Source organism: Ptychodera flava, chromosome 8, assembly GCF_041260155.1.
Source record: "Ptychodera flava strain L36383 chromosome 8, AS_Pfla_20210202, whole genome shotgun sequence".
NCBI lineage: Eukaryota > Metazoa > Hemichordata > Enteropneusta > Ptychoderidae > Ptychodera > Ptychodera flava.
In genome coordinates, this window is record NC_091935.1 from 27,059,548 (window position 1) to 27,085,207 (window position 25,660).

Consider the following 25,660-nt stretch of genomic DNA (forward strand, 5'->3'; position numbering starts at 1 on the left):
AGATGACTGATCATAGATACACATGCAACATGTACATAAAAGGGTAGGTTTTTCAGAAGGCCCATTCCAATATTAGATACAGTAACCATCTGGTCGTACCATAATAATCTGACATGTGGTTTTGCTTTTGTTGGTGATCACTTCGGCAAGGCCTGGTTTGTCACGCGCACTTCTTACCACAGGCATGTTGAATACTTGTAGCCAAATTGTTTTATGAGGAGGCGTGAGGGGAAAGTGTGTCCAACTCATACAAATGTGTGTTTTAACAGGCATTATTTGGGAAAATGTGGCTTATCCTCTGGTCATGTTGGAATGGCCAACAGCTGTTGTTTTCAGTGAAAGTATGCAGCAAAGTTCAAATGATGTAAAAGTGAAAAAAACTTGTCAGGTGATATCATGATATCAGTCTAGATGAAACATACAGGTAAGGCGAGTGTTTTTCTTGATAAAATGTATTCACATTCACAAGGACACCTTCGTTTATTCAAACATATCATAATCGCCAAAAAAATATGTGACACACGTTAGCCAGAGAAGTCACATGATTTGAAGTGTGTCAGACTGCACATATGTATCATTGAGTTAACTAATACAAGAAATGGCAGGGTTATATCACAAAGTTTTAAAAACATCTGTAACTGGTTTATGATCCTGGATACCATTTCTTCAATGTCCCCCTACTATGATTGCCGTAGTATTGCAAGGGAAGCCACACTAATGTGATTTGGAAAGCCAGGTAACATTTCATTGGAGTTACCACAGTGAACAAAAACACCATTAGTAACATTGAAGCAAAATAAAGCATAAAGAGATTATTATCCTTCTGTTTTGTATTCTTTATTTCCATTTTTGCGATCCAGTGATGGAGGAAAATATTTGAATTCCGCTTTGGTCGAGGAGAAAATAAACTTGAAAAGTTTTATTAAAGTGTTATATCTGTCATTGAAATGGTGCGTGGAGTGATGTACCACAAGTGAATGACCCAGACAAAGAAAAAAAAATGTTACTTTCCTGTGACAAAGAGTTTGTAACAGTTCTCAAATCAAAACGTTACAGGCTTTATCCGCCCATGCTGTTCATTTTAAAATTCCGACGGTAAAAGCCTGGAAGCCTGACGTGAGAAAGATATGACGCCATTGATGCACATGAATGGTTTCAACAAAGGTGAAATGGATGTGGGTTTGTGACTCAAGGAAGTGGTGATAGTCATCTCAGTTTGTGCTATTTCACTAACTGACATGAGAAAAAACGTCAAGAAGGAAATGTGGGTCAGAGTTCAGCAATGTTTATTAAAGGATTGACAGTAAATATTGGAAGAAGAAGAAAAAAATTGAAGAATAATTTTTGTCTGTGAACTTTTTATTGGAAACCTATTTTTTTTTCTTGACGCACGCATGCAAACTTGCTGCTATTTAAGTCTGGCTCTGAGCAATTCTACACAAGGCACTGGTCAAGGACATGTTGGCAGGATTCCACTTCTTCCTACTTCAAACACAAGGGGATTTCAAAGGAAAATCCTACATTCCATTGTCTTCCACAGAGAAATGATACATTTACATGTACTCGGATCAAATGGGAACAATTAGACTTCCCCTCTGCCCTCATTAATTCCCTGTACATCAATTGGCAGTCATCCGTGGAGAAACTGAAGAGAAAGGGGAATTTTTGCCCCCAAACAATCCAAGTAGTTACATGAACATTTCAAGTCTCGGGCCAAGAGAGCTCTAAATGTTCACTGGCTGACACTTCACATCTCACAAATGGTACATTACCCAGCCCATTCATGTAGTCTTCGGGCGGCTCTGACCCGCTGAGAACATTTTGTAAGCCGAGACGGTTGAAGCGCCCGAGAACCGTGCTCCTTGCTCCTTGGTTCTTGCCAGCTTAATTGAAAAGTTTGTCCGCTGTTTCTGAGCAGTGCGCATTTCAGCGTTGGCGGCTGATGCTGCAAGTTGCTGTTCAGTGTTCAGTTCACATGTCTTTGATAACACCGACAACACCATTCGCCGCTGTTTTCCTGGACACAGTCGTGATTACAGTTTGGTATCCTTCTCTGTGTTAGCAGTCATGCAAGACATCATAATTACTTTGCTAATCCTGTCCTCGGCAATGAAATTTTATCTAAATGAGAGTTTCGGTTAAAGTGCATTTTTATATAGCATTGCCTAATTAACCAGTTGAATTTCAATTAGATATAGGGATCACGATGGATGTTACTCTCTGAATGCAAAATCATAACCGTTGTAACAGAAGTTGAAAATATAATCCACATTTAATGTGATACATATCAGTATCGTGAATTCACAGTACTTTAAACATTTCACAAATGTAACATATATCCCACACATCTCAAAATTTTTCACATTTAATTTCATCAGTTTTGATCAGAACCACTCTTCACTACCTTTACATGTGACCTGTAACCTTCAACCTTTGACCTGCGCTGCCAGGCTGTGGGTTTAAAATGGAAACTGAGCTGTTCAAAGAAGAATATTGGTCTTCTTGTTGAAATTCAGTGTCATGAGAAACATCCTGCTGGCGACTTCAATGCTCGTCAAATGTGTATTTGGGTGAAGGGAAATGTGGTACTCTGTGCTTCTGTCTGAGCTTTTATGTCAAGCCCTGGAAACCCTGTCTTCAAACATGACATCTGAGATGAAAAGGAGAGAGAGTGGCCTGGAATGTTAATGCGACTACCGTTGAAAAATGCGGATGGCTTGTTTGAAATGCTGAGTTAAGCTGATTTCCGTTGCAACTGAAATGTTTACCTCCTGGCCACTGATGAAAAAGAGGTTGTTTACACTTTTGATGGACATAAAAGTGGGCCCTCACCAGCTCGATGGTCAGTTTGCCAGGACATTGGCAAAAAGGCCACCTCAGGTCATGTGTCAGTAATTAGTGAAAACATCCCCCAGTCAGCTTTGTTTATTCAATCAGATCTGTGATCTATATCGGGTGAGTTTTATTGACTAAAGATAATCAACTTTGTGTCTGGCCAATTATCTGTGAAGTGATTAACAAAAAACATTGAAATTTGCTTCAGTGAGTTTATTTACAGAAGCTTTGAACCTGACTTTTGTCAGGAGAGTGAGTAATATGGGGAAGTCTTCAAAGGAAGGGCAAAGCGTTCTGGAAGTATTGGCACCACTGCCTAGCAATTATGTGGTTGGTGTTCCAGCTGTTTGTTTTTTTCTCTGGCAGCAGAGAGAATTCGCTGGTTAGAATGTGTAGACTGATACACGATAAGCTAAGTATTTGTTGACATTTTTGAGTTCAAATTATCAGTGAACCCATGTAGGGTGACCAACTCAAAAGTATTCATGAGTAAATTGCATGGAACAGCGATAGGGTGAGTGCCCTTGCATGAGTCGAGTGCAGCTGAAATTTTCCCGCCAAAAATTTGTGTCAGATTGAACATGGTGAATAGTGTTCTAGCTTATCATTGGATGAAAACCATTGACATGATAGGTAATGTAATGTTCTACCTTATGTTAAATTGAAAAGCTATTGCAAGTGTACAAACTTTGTACTCAAACCAATCCATGAATTTTGTAAACATGACGTTGAATAAATGTTTAGGAAAAAATATTTTAACTGAGCAGAAACAGGGGCCAGTACCGTACGTTTTATCATGCAAATTTCTTAACAGCTGCCAGATTCAAAAGTTTCCCTCAAGGTCAAGTTTGACATCTTTTGCTCACATTCTAGCTGCACGGGGCAGTCCAATGTTGATAGCAAGCCCCACATAGGGAAAATAAAAAACACAATCAGACTTTAAAAAATTATTCACAAATAACCCTCATATTCACATCTATTTTAAGTCAGTTTTGTCTATTGCTTGTTCTGTATTTAGAGCTTTCCAGAATGATCCAGCATATCTTTTATCGCATGCACACGTGCAGTGTTTATCAAGTACCATTGTTTTGTAAAATTAGACTCACTCACTTCAATGTTTCAGAGGAGCCTGAATTTCTTTTTCCGTTGATGACTGCATTTCCTGTGCGATTCTCTGTGAATGAGATTCATTCTTCACGGCACTTCATTGTTATGCCAGTCAGATCGTCAGCATTGAGTACATGTGAGTGACTAGGGTGACAGGGCGACCTCTAGCCATTAACACGCTATTGTTCACCGGAGAAAAGCGATTGTAGGCCAGCAATCGCCCTGCGCCCTGCTGCAACTGAAATATCCCATGGGTTAGTCATTTTTTTCAGACAGACACTCTCTGTGGAGACGGGGCTTTACTGGTAAGTTTTGAAACACATTTATGGTTTTTTAAGTGGTTTTTAGAGTCGGTTATGAAAATGGACCGTGGGTTTGGTCTGTCAGTAAGTGTATAGGAGCTTTTACTTCACTCCAAGCTAATTCTACTGGGGCACTAGTGTCGTTTTCACTTCTACCCTTTATTCAAGGACATGTACCGGTGTACGTGTAATTAGCAGTAGCTACAACTTCCCTAGGAAGGAAAGACTCATGTAAGATGCAGACAACAGACACGTGTAACAGACATGAGTACTCAAAGTGTCGAATGTGAACTTACAGCTGGCAAATACTTGTGCCTGTCAGTGTTGTAGCAAATCGGTATGGTAGTCAGCCACGCACAGGCAGAGTTAACCCTTTGAGTGCTGTAATTTTCCCACCAAAATTTTAGTGCGACATTTTAATAATCTTTATGATTATTTCTGTAATATTTTTGATAATTTCAGACCAAATGGACATCACTTTGGAATTGCTACAGTTTTTGATCAAAATTTTGGGAAAAATCTGAAAAAAATGATTGGTTTATTTTGTAAAGGCAACAAAATCAGCTGTGGCAATCAAAGGGTTTACTAGCACCCGTATGAAGCAATAGGAACACCTACGCAGACACATACACCAGTTACCAGACCTTCAAACTAGGATCTTTATGAACAGAACGTTGTGGTATAGCCACCACATTGTATCACAATCCAGAAATTCATGTACCAGAAATTTCTGCATGGCATATGGATTTTCACTTTTAGCTTGTTGTGTACACAGCTGTTACATTTTCCCCCTGCATGATATTTGAGGAAAAATCAAAGAATATTTTAAGAAAGTAAGCAAAACAAGAATGACTCATCAAGGGCCGACTGAAAATACCTGTATTATGTACACTAGCCACACACGTATCATTAAAACAGCCAGCCAAGGGAAATGATTTATACTCTGGCCTTTGCAGCCGTGATTACCTAATATTTGCCATTTATTTGATGGGTGTAATTCTCCCTCTCGTTTTAATAAGTTTGATTGAAAATAAATACACGAGTGGGTTTTATGATGTGTAGTTACAAGTGTGTTAATATGTCAACGGGTGACAGTTATGACGGTTGAAACAAAAATTTAAAAAAGGCATAATTAGTATGCTGTCGATAGTTGTATTTGGATGAGAAAGTGAATGCTTTCTTTGTATAGAGCTCTGAGCGATAGGACACTTAGTGCTGTGTTGCTGAGATTGTCTCAGTCAATCACACACAATGTAGGCACAGAACATGTTCAATACAAGCAAGCCAGGTGCAGATAAGTATATCCTTTCCTCATTTTGGAAACAGAGGTGCCTCTTAAAATAAAATAACCACTTCCTTAAAAAAAGCAAGTACGTGATTCAGAGTCAGAGTTTAATCCCTTGCTTATTCAGAGTTCTCATGGAAGAATAAAAAGTGAACCCTGCTTGACTAGTCCAGTTGTTGAGTTAGTAGTGTTTATTAGTAGTGTTTGCCGACAGTCTGAATAAGAAATTTATTGGACGAGAGCAGTGAATGTTTCCGTCATATTAGACATTTTCAGTTGCAGTGCTTGAAGTTTGTGAATCTCAGATTTCAGCAAGTGATGGGTGTGTGGTGGTTTATAGTGCATAGAAACACAGATGTTGGCCTATTGCAGCATTTGCAGATGACAATCTGACTCTACAATCATATTGAGTGCAGTGTGTTAATTTTTACTGGAAAAATTGACTGGGTATTTATTGATATTTGTCAGATATTTTCCCGCCAAAATTTTTCCCCACACATGAAAGGGAGTTCCCTTTTCCGGGCCACCCATCAGTGAATCACAATCTCTGTCTTCAAAAAATGCATTTTCATGAAGAGCGCAATTTACTGTCAAACCTTTTTAACACAGATTGGTGACCGTAAAATACAGATTTTAATTTGTAGTCTTGAGGGATACCTCTCCGTAGGATTACACTGTAAGATGATAGCCCAGTCTACTCTCAAATTGTCTGAAAAACTGAAAGAGACAATATGAGGTGTGATTCCCTTCATTCAAATGAACTGACACAGAATATGTTACAGCAAGTTGTGAATTTCTCAACATCAGCTAGACGATAATCAGACTCTTATTATATAATTTTCAACATCTCGGCTTCAAAACAAAAACTACATTAATCCCCAGAAGCTCTATTCAGACCTCACACTGTAGATATCACCGGTACAAGCAAACCATATTGTCTCCAACAAATATTGCTAGTATCCCTTTTGAAAGTGCAGTGAAAGTTTCAACTGTGCTTAAACATCAAATTTTTAATTGCCTTTATTGAATGCTTTTTTCACACCTTTCAAAAATTTGACTTTTTACGACTTGACAAGCTCTGGCCAGCTGTTTGTTGATTTCCAGGATGCCTGATGTCTGAATGCATCTATGTTATTGTTTGTTTTGTTTGTATACAGTGTGGTTGTACCTTTATATGTACATCTCTACACAAATCTGAGTTCACGATGTCAAAATGTGGACTTCGTTTATTACTCAGGGGAATAGTTTTCTAATGAATCATGAAATATGGACACTGACAGTCCTAATGATGTGCTATAGTCAGATAGGGATAACTTGCATCCACTCTGCACTAGAGGTGTAAGGTAATGCTGCAGATTTTGTACAGTTAGCTGAGAATATCACTCTCCTCGCAGAATGAAGTGATGAAACACCAGTTTGTGAATATTTCAAAGTGATTTTATCTGAAACCCTTCAGTATTCATTTTACCTTCTCTGGTAACATGCACACCATAATGAATTACATCTAGTTATCAGCAGAATATAACGTCCAAACATGCAAGTATTAACTTGCCTGCCTTGCCATTTTCTCCAATGAAATATTGATTTCACATTTCGAAAGAGTGGCAAAGCACAGATTCATTTGATTTATAGCTCAATCCTTTCAATGATAAATCTTGTTCCCAGATGATCTACGGTAATGCTCATGTTGTCACAACAGTGTCACAACAGCAATGGCGTGGCGTCAGTTTGTTGTAGTCATTGTCACAGAAATGGCAAGGCGAAATGTCATACATCTCAGCCCGTGTCAACCATTGTATGGTACAGTGCAATGTTGCTAAATGTAAGTCTATGTTACAGAAGCTGCGTCGACTGCAGTCTGTCACAACATGGCCAATGTCGCAAAAATGACATTGCCTGCAGTCACACCACAACCACTGTCACAGAAATGACAATCACACAAATGCCACAGAAATACTATTTGCCTGCGGTCACATCATAACCAATGTCACAGAAATCACCATCACACCTCACTACAGCCAGTCACAAAAATGGCATTGCCTGCGGTCACACCACAACCACCGTCACAGAAATGACCATCACACCACACTACAGCCAATGTCACAAAAATGGCATTGCCTGCAGTCACACCACAGCCTTTGTCACAGAAATTGCCACCATCCAACATCCACTGTGTGCCACTGACCATAGTAATATTTAGCCACAGTGTCTGAGGACATCTGTCTATCTAGGGGACATTTTCCATACATTATCATCATACACATCATACTGTACTTGTATGCTTAAAGCAGTTTCAAAATCAAAATTCATTGATAAGCTTGTGTTTTGAGATCCAACACTCCATTTCCATAAATCATTCTTTCTGTGGAGAATTTGTTGTAGTTTGGTGAGTAAATGTTAACTATACTCACACTTCTTTTAAAGGGCTGACATTTTTTAAAAATCTTCAGTGCAAATATTCATCCGCCCAACACATGTATCTTAGGTGATTTATTTTATTTAGGCAATATCTCAGTGCCAGCGGAAATTGAATTTTGTCTTCCATTGTAAAAAAGTGATAGAAACTATAATATTAAAATTACCATCAATATAATACTTAGTTTTTCTCAGTGTGCAGTGGTATGGAAATAATATTACAAATGACTATTTCATGAAAAAAACTTGAAAATTTTGAGGTTGCAGACTAATATTCAAATTCTGGAAGTGTAGGCCCCGGGTGTAGCCTGTGAAAACAGCCCTGTCAAATCACAGCAGTGTTTGACAATTACAAGTACTCTGTCTGAATTAGCAGGCAGACACAATTCTGTATCTGTACACAGATTGTGTCGAGATGAGATAAGTCAGCCAGGACAACTCTTTATCAGCAAACCTGATTATGTCAAGATCGGAATCGTTGTAAAGCTCTTTCATGTCAAGGCGTGTTCATCTCTTATCTCAGTTGGCTAATTCCTGTTATGAAAATTTAACATTTGAAGCATTTCTAGCAAGTTTGATGTAATCCTGCTAACAGATCTACAATGGTAAAAAATGTACACTCATAATATTGGCTCCTGGGCTTGTCATAAATTGTGTGCTGTTTATATAACCTTCATTTTTTTCATTTTTTTCTGAAAAGATAAAAAATCGACAAGAATTCCTCTTCCCCTTCTGCATGTACCGTAAACAGGATGCAAGCAGTTTTTAACAACCCAAGATATCAATAAAAATGCAGTTTTAAATTTTGAATCATAATGCAGTACCGTCGCAGTTATATGGAATATTTCAAAAGCTATTATTATTATGACTATAGCCAAAGTGAATATAAGCAGTTTCCATTGAAATTATGTGCCCACAGGTACACCCACCCATCTCATATGCCCATTGTGAAGCTGAAAAGTGTCTGCCGGCACAGACAAATATGTACACTGCTGCACTGTTGAGTATGAGGCTAGGTCAAAGGTCATCTGTTACATCAGGTACACGTCTATGTAACTCTACTAATAGAATTTTTTCTGCTAAAAATGACCCAGGAGTGTCACTGCACACTATAATTAGCAGTTCAGTACCAGTCTAGAATCTGTCCAGTGTAACCTGGGGCTCTGAAAACTCTATGAGTTCAAAATGGACACAAAGATACTAGGCTATACATGTACATGTCCCCACATGATGGTAATTAAAAATCTCTTTTGAATGTGGAAAGCACTAATATTTTTCAGTACCTGTATGTTATGAATATGTACACTTAATTATGCTATCAATTCATTTTCATAATTCAGAGAAGTCATATTTCCAGTCAGTCCATGCTCTGTTTTTGATAGATATTTAAAAAGACCTGCCATGATTGTCCCAAAATATTACCCTGATAATGCTAATTACCGGTGAGTTTTCATGCCAGCTTCATTCAGTTTTCAACTAAAGGCGCTAAAAAAATTTCTGAGTCTGTCAACTGTAATTTGATCGTAGGAATGCATTCTAAACAATGAATGTTCAGATTGGAATATATATAGATTTGATCAACGATGTGTTTTAAGTATAAAATGGCAGATGTTGGACTCAGATACGTGTATGTTTTGAGTGCTAGGGTTAAACTTGAAAGTGAAAGTGCCTGGTTATGAAACTTATTTCATATCTCAGCTATGGTTATTCTTCCTGTGAATTTTGGATACAGAACAAACATGTCAAGATACAGGACCCCCTCCCCCTCTCCTGCCCCCCTATAAACAATAAGTATTTGTTCACTTATGTCCAGTGGTTATGATAATGGGCAACATGTTGAAAACACCTGAAAGTCCTTTCTCCTAACGAACTTTTTCCTTTTTTTTAGAATTTTCCCATCGTTTTGTGTACTATTATAGTGCCATGAGATTGAAAGAATTAATAGTGCAGTTGGTGGGGGAGCATGAGATTGTGACTGAATCGTTTACAAGTATACAAGGTTACTCTTTGGTATAATGTACATATCTGTAGCACATCGATGTCATAATGAGCAATACATGTAAACACCGCTTCAGAACTAATTTTATCTCCACTCTGCAGAACTGCATATGATCAAAATATCTCAATAAATAAAATTTAATGTATGCAGCAGACAGTAACTGCATAACGACTGACCATTTAGCTTGAAAAGATTCCCTGCTGCGATGGTGGCCATGGATCCCAAGGGCACGTGCTGTGAATTGTACAAATTGCAGAACACAATGGGTGGCTACGGTGGCTTGATTAACATAAAAAAGATTGTCCCCGACTTTTGAACAAAGTAGGCAGCCGGGCAAAAAATGTGCCCAAGAAAATAAAAAGCTCGCTGCTCTGCAGGAGCTGTTGCTAAGTCCTTTATCAACATTCCTGGATGTCGAACTTGTGTAAAACTCTGCCAATATTTTTGTTTTATGTTCATCAAGCATTCATAATATATTTTGCCAAATAAAACAAACAGGTGACATACATTCTCTGGTAAGCTAGTATTTCAATTTACAGCAAATTGTGTACCAAAAATTACTCGGACCATTTTGAGTAGTGCATGCATTGTGTTGGCACTGACTCTGTCCAATTTTTACAATTATTGGCAATGGTAAAACAGTATCAGAGAATGTTTGCCAAAGAGGTTGTGTATATTTAAGTGTGCAAGCAAGGTAATACACTACCTACATGTATTCCCAGCCAAATGAGAACTTTGCAAAATGAATTTGTTTTCATATTCTATCAAGAGAATCATATTTAAATAGAAGTGACCAGTTAAGCAACAGCAAAAATCCAAAATTAGAATTCATGAGTGTCTGGTCAGTGGAATCAAGGCTTTCTCGAAGGTGGTAATTAAGAACTAAGCATTGAGAGAGAGTCGCATTTTTCATAATTACTGTATGTTCAAAAATTGTTTTCATTGTACATATGTATACTTTTCAAGCCATGGGCAGAGCATTTGGATAATATGATATTCCAGAGTTCACTCCTCTTCCCCTGTGGCATGTACTCATTGGTTTGTGATTTCAGCCAGAGTCATTGGTTTGGAATTAAAAGTGTGTATAAAGCATTGACCTATAACTTGGTCAGTTTTAACAGCAAGATATTATGGTGGTTCAGTAATGACTAAAAATGATTGCGACTCAAGAAACAAACCGCTCAGGAAATAAACTCGCGATTGGATCGGAATTCTGTACTTCACCAACCGGAATTTGGGGGTGTAACATGTTCTTCGCATTTTTCCTTTGTTGCCAAGCCCCAGTGTTTTTTGACTGACAGTACATGCTGTGGTTTTTGATATTTTTGTTCATCTTTACCAGTTTGTTAGTGGGTTTTTGGTGTCAGCTCACATCTATTGTGTGTGAAATTTGTAAAGTCTACCGTCAAATTGTTTTCTCATGAGGTACAAAGTGACCTGTATTGATTTTGAGGTCATTTGCGTGGACCTGAACTGATGAGTGGGTTTGTGACTTTCATTACTCACGGCCTTCGTCTTTGTGTCTGAGGATCAACCCTTCACAAAGCATTTTAGTGTGGTACGTGGAGGTTTCTATACATAAATCATCATGTAATTTCTTTTAATAGCACACAAATTTGATATTCTTAGTTATGTTCGAGTCTACCGTATCAGTTCTTTCAGGTCTGTTATGGTTCGTCATCTTCACAGAGAAGTTCCCAATATGTGACCAATTTAAGGTTGTTTGTCATCAAAATTTACATGTAATATTTATTACAGAGTTGAGAAATGTTACCACTGCAGTAAAAGTCCAAAAAGGTTTGTGCACACCCATAAAGAATTGTATCAGTATTCGACAACACAATTCCTAAAAATAAACCAAAAAATAACAAAGTGATAAACAATTGAATCCAAGACTAAAAAAGTGATATATTTCTTGTCAGTAGAATTTTGACAAAAGTTTTCTTTTTTTTTTATCTTTTTTTTCCTTGTCCACTTTGATTTGAGACTTCTGTATTACACACCAGTGGTTCAAGTTGTCTTTCAGTGACTGTGATATTCCTTCCCTTCCCTTTCCTTCATTCTGCAGCTAAACTTTTCAACCTGTGTGTGATTTCTGTCGTCCGTTCTCTCTTTTGTCTAAAAAAAAAAGCTGAATGATCAGTCGTTTGGTCAAATTAGTAGTAAACTGAATTACACAACGTGGTAAATGATAATTTTTCACATGCAATATAAATGTACATGTTCCGTACAGAATAGCAAGAGGGTAGGTTATGCTACAGCTATATCAGTATCATCTGCCCAATCACGCATATTTGTACATCATAGAGTCTTCAAAAGACTTCTGGAAACTGCAGAGTGCATTTGGTCACCTTTTGATTGCATAAATCACTATTTATGTTGATAGATTATGTAAAAACCTACACTAATTGTTAAAAGCAGAGTCATTTACCAGTCAGCAATGAGTCTGCCATATAAAAACTTAAAGAGTTTTAGAAATGAGATTGTTCATGAGGGAAATGTTTCTACATATTACCGAAAGATTGACTCATAAAAGTTCAAAGTTAGATATGACATTGCACACGGAGCCAGGATGGTTAAATGTCACCTGTAAAAATCCCATACGGTTCAGTCTCATAACCATTACTCTAATTGATATTATAGCATTTTATGCTTTGTCAGTATACACCTCATAACTATAGCTATGAGTCACCCGCTCAGCTAAAGACTGCTCAAGTTTTCCATTTTGAAAACTCTACTGCAAGTCTATCCATTGCAACATCCCAAAATTGTTGGTATTTTGCAGCTCTGGAAACTAAAAATTAAATTACTCTAAAAGTGCACTTCCTATGGTATTATGAATGATAGAAGACTGTAACAGCCTCTTGGGGAGAACAGAGGAACAAATTAAAATCAAGAATAGCAGTCACAGGGATAATGTATTGAATTCAATGAAAGGGGGACACACACTAATGAGTAGCTTTTAAGTAACACTCTAACAATCCCACACACATGGCATGCACTAATCTTACATTTGTAACTTCCTTTGGCACACCTAGCTGGTTTTATCATGCTGTTGAGACATCTTTGGTGACACGTTGTATATTTCTATTAGTCTTCAAATATGCAGGTAAAAATTCATCAGATTTGATACTATCCCTTGTTACTGATTTCAAACCATTGCATTGCACTCAAGTTCCAAAATGAAAAAACATTTTGTTCATATGGTAGATATCAAAATCAAAATGTGAACATGAAAGTTGTTTTGTGTCCTGTGAGTTTTGGAGAGATCTTGTGCAATACCAGCATGACACTGATGTCTACAGGTCAGCATTTCATCTATAAAACTAATACATGATTGTGAGTGTTGCCATCTTGAGCTTTTTGGAGTTCTTTCGATTGTGAGAAAGGCTTCAGTGCCCGTATTATTGTATCTACAAGTATCATTGTCCTGAAGTATTGTGAAAGTAAACAGTGTGACTTGTGTTACTGTAATAGTCCCAAATATTCAATGACAGACAGCAAGTTGATGTTGAGGTAGTTTATGGCATATGATCAGCAAGAATGTACCCGCATGAATTCTTGACGATATGTTAATGAGCGTCTTATTTCGGTGACAGACACAACAACCAAGCATGAAAGTTTTTCAAGCTCATTGAAAATACCGCAGAGCGGTATTTGGAGTTGAATTTTTTATGGTTCAGTTCTTTGACGCAATAATACAGCTCAGTCGACATATTTTCAAGGTGAATATTTGTCAGTACATCAAATTCACCAGTCATCAAGGAAAATGCCCTAGATATACATATAATCGTGTCATTGACATACTGACGTCTAACGTACTTTACTCTGTATAATATAAAAAGCAAAAAGAATGACAAAGGTTCATAAAAAAGTTCATAAAAGTTCATAAAAGGCAAAAGGACCGAAAAAGGTTTATAAAAGTGTCAAAGATAATAACACACCATCTCTATACAATTTGTGTATGTAGTAAGATAATCTCACATGTGCTCTTAAAGACTCAATTCTGTCTCTGTCTGAAAAATGACCTAAAAATTTCAAATGTTTACAAATTACAGTCATTTCTCAGAGGACAGATAAATTATGTCTAGTCAGGTGTAAAAGTTGAAATCGCTCAAAGTCTTGAATGTAATACAGTAAACTGGGCCACAACTTTTATGAGGTGTAATAAAAAATAGAGAGTTTCTTGGTCTAGTGAAAACACGAACTCAAAGTCATTTTGTAGGTAGGAAGGTCGTCTGTTTGTGTATGTCTATCTGCAAAATGTGGTTTTCTTGCTGCAATTACTCCGGTAGGGCCTTTTAGGTGATAAAACTCACTTCTACCTGTATGTCACCTACTCGTGAGTTTTAATTCTTCTACAAGATCATACAAGCGGACATTGCCAGCCGGTTAATTTTATCAGCAAAAGTAATCTGTGACTCACAAAAAAGGTTGATACTAAATATATTTTTGGGCGATTCACATCCATTCCGGGGTGTTGTAACTTCTTCAGTGGCGCCAATCCGGTGTAACGCATCAGTACAGTTACGACCGAAGATGCGCCTTGAGGTTGGAAGGAATTTGAATCATTGAAAATCCAGTCATGCATATTTTATGGAAACCCTGAAAGTTTTTGTTTTGTTTTGATGTCTGTGACGTGTAAAGACTTAATTTAAAGGCAGCTATATTCACCCTAACCCATGGTCACATCATTGTAATGATTGTCATGTCAATGAAATACTGCCATCTGGAGAGCACAGTAAAGAGAATTCTCTGTTGGACTGTCTAGTCAATATTTGCATTCCGGACATTAAACTCCCTTCTGTGTCATTGAAACGTGTGAAAACTTATCCTGAAAAATTTCTGAACTGTTCTTGACCTATTGATGTAACACTGAAAAAAAATGTGAAAAATTTACATTTTTGTTTTGTTATGTTTGAACCTTTGTCTCTTGAAGTGGGCCGTCAAATTTACATATTTCTGTTTACGTTTTGCCATTGAAACTTCGAAAATATACATGCATGTAACTATTTTTAAAATTCGTCCATGAAAGAAAAAATATGTGATGAATTCACATGTGTATACAACTATACTAAAGTACATTGTAACTCATGTTTTTTCAATGGCAAAAAGTGTTGTTATATTTGGTACTGCAAGTAAAAAATGAAACCAAACATACTTCATAAGGATAAATTTTTAGGCAGTGGGGCATACATTTTTCAATGACACCATAGTTTAAATCCTTGAGTAAAAGTAACATCTATTTTACAAGAACACCCCGCAGTCATCACTGGCCAATAGCAGTTTAATCTGAGCAAGAATTCTTGAGATATTGCTTGTTATTGAGTTAAATCTGTTTTATTATCTGAGGAAGCTTTTAGGAAAACGGCGTTGAGAGTTCAGTTTGTATTGAGTTGCATAGCAGGGGAGGACACCTGAATGGAGTTTATGCTTTCAGCGGTGGAATGTTCACCTTTCCTTTGTCCGCACAACCTTGGTGTAGCCTTTTGTGTTGCATTCTTGCCTTGTATCCAACAGAGCATATAGTGACTGCAGTTCTGCCACTGAGCGGATGTCATTGTGGTGTACACACATGCCACAACGGCATTTTGACAGATCCATGTCAGACGTTGATTCGGAAGAAACCTCCCGACTCTGCGATGTCGACCCTCGTAAAACATTGTAAAGTGGTAACAGGTTGATTGATTAACATCCGCCCAAAATAAATCAGGTCAAAGGTCAGTCACTCATCGAGATGTCTGGTGTATATGTAACATAGGTACTGGGTTGAAATCTGTGTGCTACACTGAGTTCAAAACTCTGTCGGATAACACTCTTCACAGCTGTATTTGCGTTCTGACATTATAGAGGAGTTCGAAAAAACAGGTGTGACTTCATCGTTTCTGAAACATTGGTAGTACTCACATATAAAAAAGCCACAGGTGGGATTACAGTGAGTTTATGGCAGGAAGGAAGTCGACACAACCTCCAAACGCAACATGGAAGTTTTTAGGACCGGTATTGTAAATGAACGTTAATTTTGTGATTTTCAGTCACACAGTATCTCATCATTGTTTACAAATTTGCTTCTTTAAAACTGTAGCGGAAATTTATCAACTTCTGAGGTGCCAATCTTGTCATGAGTATAAGGATCTAACAGTCCAGAGACAGCAATGTGTCAGCGAATATTAAAGCCAAGGTATTTTCCAACACTGATACTACCCATGTACATGCAAATTATCATCAGCCATTCTAATTTTCAAAATGCACTCCTAAAATCACGATTTTCACATTTCCCATTAAAAAAAAAACAGTCCTATTAAAGCAGTACGCCTAATCACCTTTTATGTACCAATGTCATCAGGCCTCTGAAGAATTAAACCAACTGATTATAAACCTTCTGGCTATTAGAGACTGTAAAATTGGCAAATGAAACCTGAACATTAATTAGGTTTGTGCTTGGTGTACATTATTATATGTGGGTGTTTCTCAATCAGGCAGACATGTCACTTAGACACATTCTCATACACTGTGTAAACACTCTCCAGTTATTGGCTGTGATTGATGTGTACTTGAAAAAAATATCCTTGAGATAATTCTCTGAAGTATTTTTTCTACTAGAGTCACCTGGACTCAGAGCGTGAATTTTAATAGATTACAGAATATATTAACTGACTCACATAGAAGTTATTTTTGGTTGTTAATATTTTTTTTCATATATGGTACCGGTACATGTAGGTGTTGACGCTGAACAAATGTGCCCTTTTTGAGTCAGAGGAGAATTAAGTGATTGAGGCATTTATTGAATCCTTGACACACCTTTGTTGTGTCCAGTGTAATCTTATATATTGCCTGCTGTCTGATATTTGGTAAAGGTTTTTCACAAATTTTTGGTGAAATTTTTATAAATTTGATGTAGTATATGGACTTTTGTATTAAAGTACATGTACATCATGTGTTGTTCATTACATGTACATGACGTTCACTCTTTCAAAACGTTGACAGATATAACAGAACTGTTAACATTCTGCCAAGCAGCTTGATATGATCTATATTATTATTAAGTCTATATTAACTTTTTTAAAGAAGGTGAAACATTTGGCAGTGAGTATTAATTTGCTAGAAAACTCATTGTGCCAACAGTTTTTTTAATGTTTCATTTTTTTTTGAGACATCACATAGGTATGAACTATGATATTAACTTTGCAGTTCTGAAGAACAAAATATTTGAAAAAATACATGTATATATATATATTGCTGTCATTGTACCTATATCTCAACACTCTTATTGCAGTAACGGCATATGAAGGATCATTGTCCAGTGTTTATACAGAGGGCAAATACTCATAAATCTGGGTGAAATATTTAGTATTTTTATTGAACGTGTCTCTACCCTACTTTGACTCAGCCAAGGTTGGTATAATCCCGCTAATGTTTCCAGAATTCGTTAAAGTAGCAGAATTCGTGTAGAGTTATGTGGATGTCGGATGGAAGTGGCTTTAGGTGTCATACCACCAAGGGTTTGCTCGAAGTAGAGCACATTATGGCATGTAAGACTGCGTTCAATGGGTCATTTACCGAGGAGGCGTAATGGAAACTGGCAGATACCAGTTGCGACAGATTATTGAGAATTCGCCAAATGAGTCTCCTGTCTCTCATAATGACAGGCCATCACCAACTCTGGCTATTCTTCCTCCTGGTGTGATAGACATGTCAGTTTACAGACCTCATAAATTACGGACACTCTTCCCATTGTCCATTTATTTTACTTTTGTTCAGTTTTGTTGCCAACCCATACAAACCTAACCGCTATGTATATTTACTGTTTTGTCTGATTTACTTTCTGTGTCAAAATGAATTTGAAGAGCCCATTTGATTCACCGTTAATTGGGTACTATATCATCTTCATTCATCGTAGATGTATTCAAATTTGATCAGAAGACAGTACATGTATATAGATTAATATCTCTTCAGATCTGTCAATATTAATTACACTTTTTTCAGTCACAATGTCTGTATCATCACAGATGCCAATCACGGACAATTTATATCATTTACGTCAGATTCAAAAGTAATTAAGTGGCACTTTCCTATCTTCTCCTTTCAGAAATATTCAAATGTAGATAATATAAGATAAAGAAGACTGTATATATCTTTCATCAACGCTGCACTCAAGCCATACCACAGTGCTACTAGAGTTTCCATCAGTGTTTACAGAAAAGATGGGGACTCTGCCAAAGATAATAGTGTTCCTGATTTGTATATTTACAGCCGAGTTTGCTGGTAAGTTGTACATTCCATCACAGATCATGGCGGTTACAAAGACTGATTCAAATAGTGTTGCGTACTTTGTAACCTGAATTCCAACTATTTATAAAATCTATATTTTTTTCCTTCTCTTGAGCAGTCTGAATGGCTGCCTTTAATGTTTGTTTATAGAAAATCTTCTCATGTTACAGTGTTAGAGTCAAAATTATCTCGGCTGAAATTTAAGTAGACAGAAAATGAAATCCGTACACTGTATAAACCTGTAACTACTTCAATGTAGTTGCACTGCAGTAAAAAAAATTACTATGAACACATGTAGGATCTCACCAGAATGTTCAGCCACTGAAAGCATGTACTGTATAGCAGACCATCCTAGTAGCAGATATTTCTGGTATTCAGGGTTGTCAAGGGGTTAATTCATGTCGTTTGCAGCTTCCTTGGTAGGATACACAAGGCTATTACACTGTTGTTTTTGTTTGAAATAGATTCAAATGTATCCAACCGTATTAAATCAGAATGGGGTTATTTGCTAAATAATATACATGTATGACAGATAATGCAAACAAAATGATGTGAAGGGAATCAGGGCATTTCGTGCACTGGTACAGGTCTGTTCGCAGATGACATCATTGCTCTCTCATTAATATGCAAAAATAAATATTTGTCAGCATTTTTAGATTACACTCTTGGAAATTACGCATGCAAGATTGACGTTACAACCTGATAGAGGACTGATTTCAATATACTGACATTCCCACATGATATCCCTATGGAATTTCATGCATCCATAATGATTTCACATACTTATATCGCCGCAATGCATATAGATTTCTGCTGACAATATTGGCACAATAATTGAATCAATATTGGGGTATAGGAAAACAGTAAAATTTTCTACATTTCAATATCAGTGTACAGATATTCATATTTTGATAATAAGTCAACTCCTGCTGAAAAATTCTTGGTAAAAGGGAATTTTGTAGCTCCCAAAGTGGCTGATTATCATAAGCACTGATTTAGGCATTCATGCATTACAGGGATGGGTTCATCAAAAGTTCACCATTCTTTTTTTTAACAGAAATCTATTTCTGTAGCAAGAAGCAGCTGTGCTGTTCTGATTTTCATATTAATTTTCTGTTTGCATTATGCTCAGTACCCGATATTTTTTTTCATAAAAGCACATTTTATTATCAGAGTGAATAATTGACGTATAGATGAGAGTATTTTAAAAGGTTTTAGAGACATGCAGAAACAAAACATTTTAAAACTCCTTTACCTTAATATCCTTTTGGTGTTTTTCCCTGTATTTTTTTTCAAATGCAATATCTTGTCCCTCTTGCAAAATTGTGTCCAAATTTTGTCCAGAAAGGTAAACTTGTTTGATAGCGCAAAAATCGTATCAAAATTTATGCCCACCGGGAGTTTAAGGTTTATTAAAAATGAACTGTTACCAGCCAATACTGTTGTATACAAATACTTGCCAAGGCTGTTATAGAAATCTTGCACAGACCCAAACTGATGACCTATGACCTTAGGATCAAGATGAAGTTCTGGCTAATGCGTTACAGAATAGGTTAAAACCCATACAAAACAAATTCTTATTCTCAGTTCTGAAGATTTTCCAGTCATCTCATCAGCCATTTCTCACATCCATTCATCTTTTCCACAGGTGGAAGGTCCACCACCAATGGAGAACCAGAACTCTACTATACAGTAGTGTGTGAGAATCGTAACTTGCAAATTAGCTGCTTCAATGGCAAAGTCATTGATGTTCAAATAGCCAACTATGGCCGACAGGATACAAATACTTGTTTTAAACAGGGACGAATGGATGACACCAACTGTCGTGCACCCAATTCATTAGAAATCGTGGCAGGAAGGTATGTATCCTGAGACATATTAACCCCAATATATATATATATATATATATATTAATTACATTGTATACTTAAGCAATAAAGCACACCCAGCGATGGTATACCACGAAATTTTGACCAGTTCACCACATATATGCACGAGCGATAGCGAATGCACGTATGAAGTGAAACTGGTCAAAATCGAGTGATATACTGTTGCTGGGTGGTGATTTATTGCTATTATATCATAACAGTATATTGAAATTCTGGCGTGGAATATCATAAACTGATTTTTGCTCAAGCTAGGAGCTCACGCTTATGCTAGCTGTGGTATACATCGCCAATATACCACTGGTTCTTTTCGCATCTCGACCAATCAGATCGCTGTATTTGCACCATCAATATACTGGTTATGATACTGGTATGATATTCTATACAATTCTAAGTAAGGATTTTTCTTGGCCATTTGAAGTTCTGCCCTGTGTTCAGCTTCAGTCAACGGAAAACATAAATATCAAAACTTAAATGCTGGTATTGATACGAAACAAATGATGTCATCGCAAAACCTGATAACAATATGCACTTTTATAACATTGCTATTATGGTTTACAAGGTGCATAATTAAAATGTGTACATCGAAATATTGTGATTAGACTAGAATTGCCGAAAAAGAAATGAACAAAAGGGAACCGATTGATTTGTTATGGTTTAATGTTTGCACATAGTGCAAAAATCCTAAGATGTTAACTGAAGCTGATGGAAGAACTCTGAATGTGGGTATAAAATTCATGTCACCTGTCCAGTCATAGATGGCGCTGTTGTAGAGACTTGTTTCATATTATGCTGATGAGAAAATACTGCACAAAACTTCACGTTCTAACAAATCTGGTAACATTAAACCACTGTATTGTTCTGCTGCTTGTCACTAAAATTATTTCAATCAGTGATCTGGAAACAAAGTTTCACGGAGTTAATTAATTCACACTTTTAAAGTATAGTTTGTGAAAACTGATGTTTGTGGTGAATTTGGCATCGAACATTGCTACAGGTATCCACAGGTTCACCTTGTATGAATATGAAGTATTAACATCACAATGCTTACAGGGACAATAGCTGTAGCTTTTGATAGTATTTTCTTTAATTTGTTCCGTATGACATGCCAATTTTATCTTCAGTTTCAAAAAGTATGGTGAAATACAAAAAATGCAAAATTTGTTTGCCTTGGAGCCTGTGTGACAAGTTTTTAACACATTGCAATTCAACATGAGTTTAGAGGGTAGAACAAGAAAATGTATTTCACAGACAAATTACATGTATCTATGGAAATATGTCAAAAGTTACAGCTAAAGCATCTTGAAGTTTTAGATATTTAGAGTTTAATTATGCACAAGGGAAGCAGCTTCTCTGAGTTGCGTGCACCGTTATGGCCAGTCCTCAGACTAACATCAGAACCAACTGGCTGCCCAACATGTACAGCAGATTCATCGTCTAATCAGACTTATTAATCCAATCATTTTCTTGCATGATGGCACCACTTTCGTAATGCACGTTGATATGCATACACACCTGAAACTGTAGATGCAATGGTCGGGAGAAATGTGTCGTTCCGGTAAACAACGGAGTATTTGGTGGCGATCCGTGCCTTGGAACTCGCAAATACCTGGAGACCCAGTATGAGTGTGTGCAACCAGAAAGTAAGTTGTTTTCCTCCCTTGCATCGCTACCTCGCGCCACTGACGACTACAAACTTTTTTGTACGATGTTCTCATCAGCCTCTATCCTTATGTTCCTGTCGTCAACACATTGACAGTGCGTTTCAAAGATCCTGACCAGTGCTGTAATTTTTCCCTCCAAACTTTTAGTGCAACATTTTGCAAATATTTATGAATTTTTGTGCAATTTTTTGATGATTTTAGACCAAATGGACATCACATTTCATTGTCTACACTTTTTTATGAAAATTTTGGCAAAAATCTGAAAAAAATTAGATTGTGTATATGTTATAAAGGCAACTAAAATTGACTTTGGTGCTCAAAAGGGTTAACAGACTTCTCAAGAAATACAAATTTTGCTAGAATCCTTCATACTGCTTTGCTGGTTAGATTTTCAAATCTCCTCAAAGGCCAGCATTCTATTCAGCGGCCATTCATTATAGTGATTTCCAAGTCAATAACCCATCAATCACACCTTTCTGGTGTAAAACACAACACACAAAAAACATACCCATAAAAAGTGAAGGACAAACTTTACAGCAACTATAGGAATGGTGCTCATGAGAACTATTGTACTATCAGCAGTCAGTATCACGTCACTCAATCCACTGGTCACCAACACCCTAGTCTAGACATACATGATATTTTACTTCTTTTAATTTCACACTCTAATTCTTTTCTGCCTCTCTTTATCTCGCCATACGGTGGCATGTTTGATGCTGTTAATTTCCCTCTAAATGTCTCTCAAAGGCAACATCAGAATATTTTGTATTTTCAGTGGGGAAATGCAATATTATGATGAAAAAGAAACAGTGAACATCAGAGACAAATACAAGTCCAAGATTATTTGTAAGAAAGAGTTTGTTTTGGTGTGTTTTTGAATATCAAAAGAACTAACTGGCCTGTATTTTATTGTATACCAGTCCTTTTGAATGACAAATTTAAAGCCAGTCAGTAAATCTCTCCCACTTTCACACTTTTTATCATTCGTTTATGATCCACCAGGAACTTTTGGATAAAATCAGTTGCTAGTCTTTTCCAAACTGCTTTCATCATATGATGCATTTCCCCACAGTTTATCTCATTTTTTTCTTCTTTGAAATCTTACTTTAATACGCTATTTAAGTTATTTTTTTTTCTTTCTTCTGTTTCTGTTTCTGTTTTGTTTCTGTGTTTTGTGTTTTCTGTCCGGTGTTGGTGATTGGTATAGATGTAATGGTCAATACTTCTGTACAGTCAATGCTTCATCTACCATCTTTAATGACCCATGTCCCAATACCTATAAATACTTGGAAGTAAAGTTTAGATGTCTTTCACCATGTAAGTTTTCCTCAAGTAAGGGGCGCTTTGTTGCCATCTTTTGATGCAATACTTCGGTCACAACCATTTTATTAGGAAAGTTACTTGCTGTCTTTCCACCTATTACCCCTTCAGTTTTGATCAACCCGTTTGTATTTGGATATCTGGTTGGATTAACACACTTCAAAGAAGGGGTGATAAACTAAACCATAGACAATTTGTTGCGTATATATTATTACTTTTGCCAATGAATGTTTTTTTTTCATAACAAATATCCAAGTCACACCCCCCCAACACACATTTATGGTGCAGTCCTATTGTTGAGTATTGTGTGATTGGGGTTTGCAGGTGAAGTAGTCTGTGACCACAAGCATGTTATGAATACATCTATTGCAATAAGAAAAACGCACACAGGACTTTCTCTATGAGTGAAGTGACTGAAGTAAGTGTTTAAATACGGCAACCTTTCCCCGTTCACAAAATCAGGCATTATCATGAAAATATGATCCACTCATTTCATTCATTGTGAATTACCGGTATATGTATGGACATTTAGTCTCATAAGATAATCATCACTTTAGGTGTTGAGAAATTCATTTCAAATCTGCCAAATTTTCAGTGAAATTTTGATGTTTTCTGGCAGGTAAGTTATCAATGAGAAACATTGGCAAATTTCTTAAGATTTGTAAAAATCTTTCAGAGATGTTTAATAATTTCAAGGGTGAATTTAGAATGCAAAAGTTCTGATCAGCATCTGTATCTGCATTTTTGATATAATTTTGGAAGATCCCAGCCTATGCTTGAGCAAATACTACCAAAATCAGTAAACTTGTGGGTTCCACTACATTTTATTAGTCCCCACGGACACCGTCCGGGGGGACTTATAGGTTTGGTCATGTCCGTGCGTGCGTCCGTGCGTGCGTCCGTCCGTCCGTCCGTGCGTCCGTCCGTTCACGCAGATATCTCAGAGATGCAAGGAGCGATTTCATTCAAACTTGGTACAAGGATTACTTCATATGTCATACAGATGCACGTCGATTTGTTTTGTGATACGATCCAATATGGCCGCCAGGCGGCCATTTTATTACAATTTTTTCATGTACAGAGCCATAACTCAGACATGTTTCAACCAATTTTATTCAAAGTTGGTACAAGGACATTGACCAATGTCATAGATATGCAAGTCTATTTGTTTTGTGATACGATCCAATATGGCCGCCTGGCGGCCATTTTATTATATTTTTTCATGTACAGAGCCATAACTCTGACATGTTTCAACCGATTTTTATTCAAAGTTGGTACAAGGACATTGACCAATGTCATAGATATGCAAGTGTATTTGTTTTGTGATACGATCCAATATGGCCGCCTGGCGGCCATTTTATTACAATTTTTTCATGTACAGAGCCATAACTCAGACATGTTTCAACCGATTTTATTCAAAGTTGGTACAAGGACATTGACCAATGTCATAGATATGCAAGTCTATTTGTTTTGTGATACGATCCAATATGGCCGCCTGGCGGCCATTTTATTATGATTTTTTCATGTACAGAGCCATAACTCTGACATTTTCAACCGATTTTATTCAAAGTTGGTACAAGGACATTGACCAATGTCATAGATATGCAAGTCTATTTTTTTGTGATACGATCCAATATGGCCGCCTGGCGGCCATTTTATTACGATTTTTTCATGTACAGAGCCATACCTCTGACATGTTTCAACCGATTTTATTCAAAGTTGGTACAAGGACATTGACCAATGTCATAGATATGCATGTCAATTTGTTTTGTGATACGATCCAATATGGCCGCCAGGCGGCCATTTTATTACAATTTTTCATGTACAGAGCCATAACTCAGACATGTTTCAACCAATTTTATTCAAAGTTGGTACAAGGACATTGACCAATGTCATAGATATGCATGTCGATTTGTTTTGTGATACGATCCAATATGGCCGCCTGGCGGCCATTTTATTACAATTTTTTCATGTATAGAGCCAAAACTCAGGCATATCTCAACCGATTTTATTCCAAGTTGGTACAAGGACATTGACCTATGTCATACATATGTACGTCTATTTGGTTTGTGATACGATCCAATATGGCCGCTAGGCAGCCATTTTATTACGATGTTTTCATGTACAGAGCCGTAATACTCAGACATGTATCAAGCGAATTTATTCAAAGTTGGTACAAGGAGATTGACTACTGTCATACATATGCATGTCAATTTGTTATGTGATACGATCCAATATGGCTGCCGTGCGGCCATTTTGTTACGATTTTTTCATGTACAGAGCCATAATACTCAGGCATATCTCAAACGATTTTATTCAAAGTTGGTACAAGGACATTAACCTATGTCATACATATGTAGGTCTTTTTTGTATGTAGGTCATTCTTGGCCATTGAGCGCTATCTGTATCAAAGTATTTTTATCACAGACCTAATTAATGAAGAGGACTCTATCCTCTCTGAGGACATGTAATCAAAGTACCCATTAACAAGTGGGGACTGTGTCATCAACGATGACTTGTTGTAATAAGCTCCATTTCAAAAAAAGATCAATTTTTGTGAAGCTACATAGAGATAT

General features: G+C 36.9%; 1 protein-coding gene across 10 annotated transcripts in view; it reads left to right on the top strand.

The window, feature by feature from the left end:
- Positions 1-25,660, top strand: part of LOC139138922 (adhesion G protein-coupled receptor L2-like) — a 72,994-nt gene that overhangs the window by 23,708 nt on the left and 23,626 nt on the right. For 7 of the 10 annotated variants that reach the window (XM_070707526.1, XM_070707533.1, XM_070707531.1 and 4 more), the window contains 3 exons: positions 18,033-18,208; positions 19,863-20,073; positions 21,628-21,743. In XM_070707526.1, the coding sequence (XP_070563627.1) occupies positions 18,148-18,208; positions 19,863-20,073; positions 21,628-21,743 (388 nt within the window). In that variant the 5' untranslated portion in view covers positions 18,033-18,147. Of the gene's footprint in view, positions 1-15,551; positions 15,664-18,032; positions 18,209-19,862; positions 20,074-21,627; positions 21,744-22,971; positions 23,082-25,660 lie in introns of those variants that run through there. The other 3 variants (XM_070707534.1, XM_070707528.1, XM_070707527.1) reach the window with 2 other exon arrangements.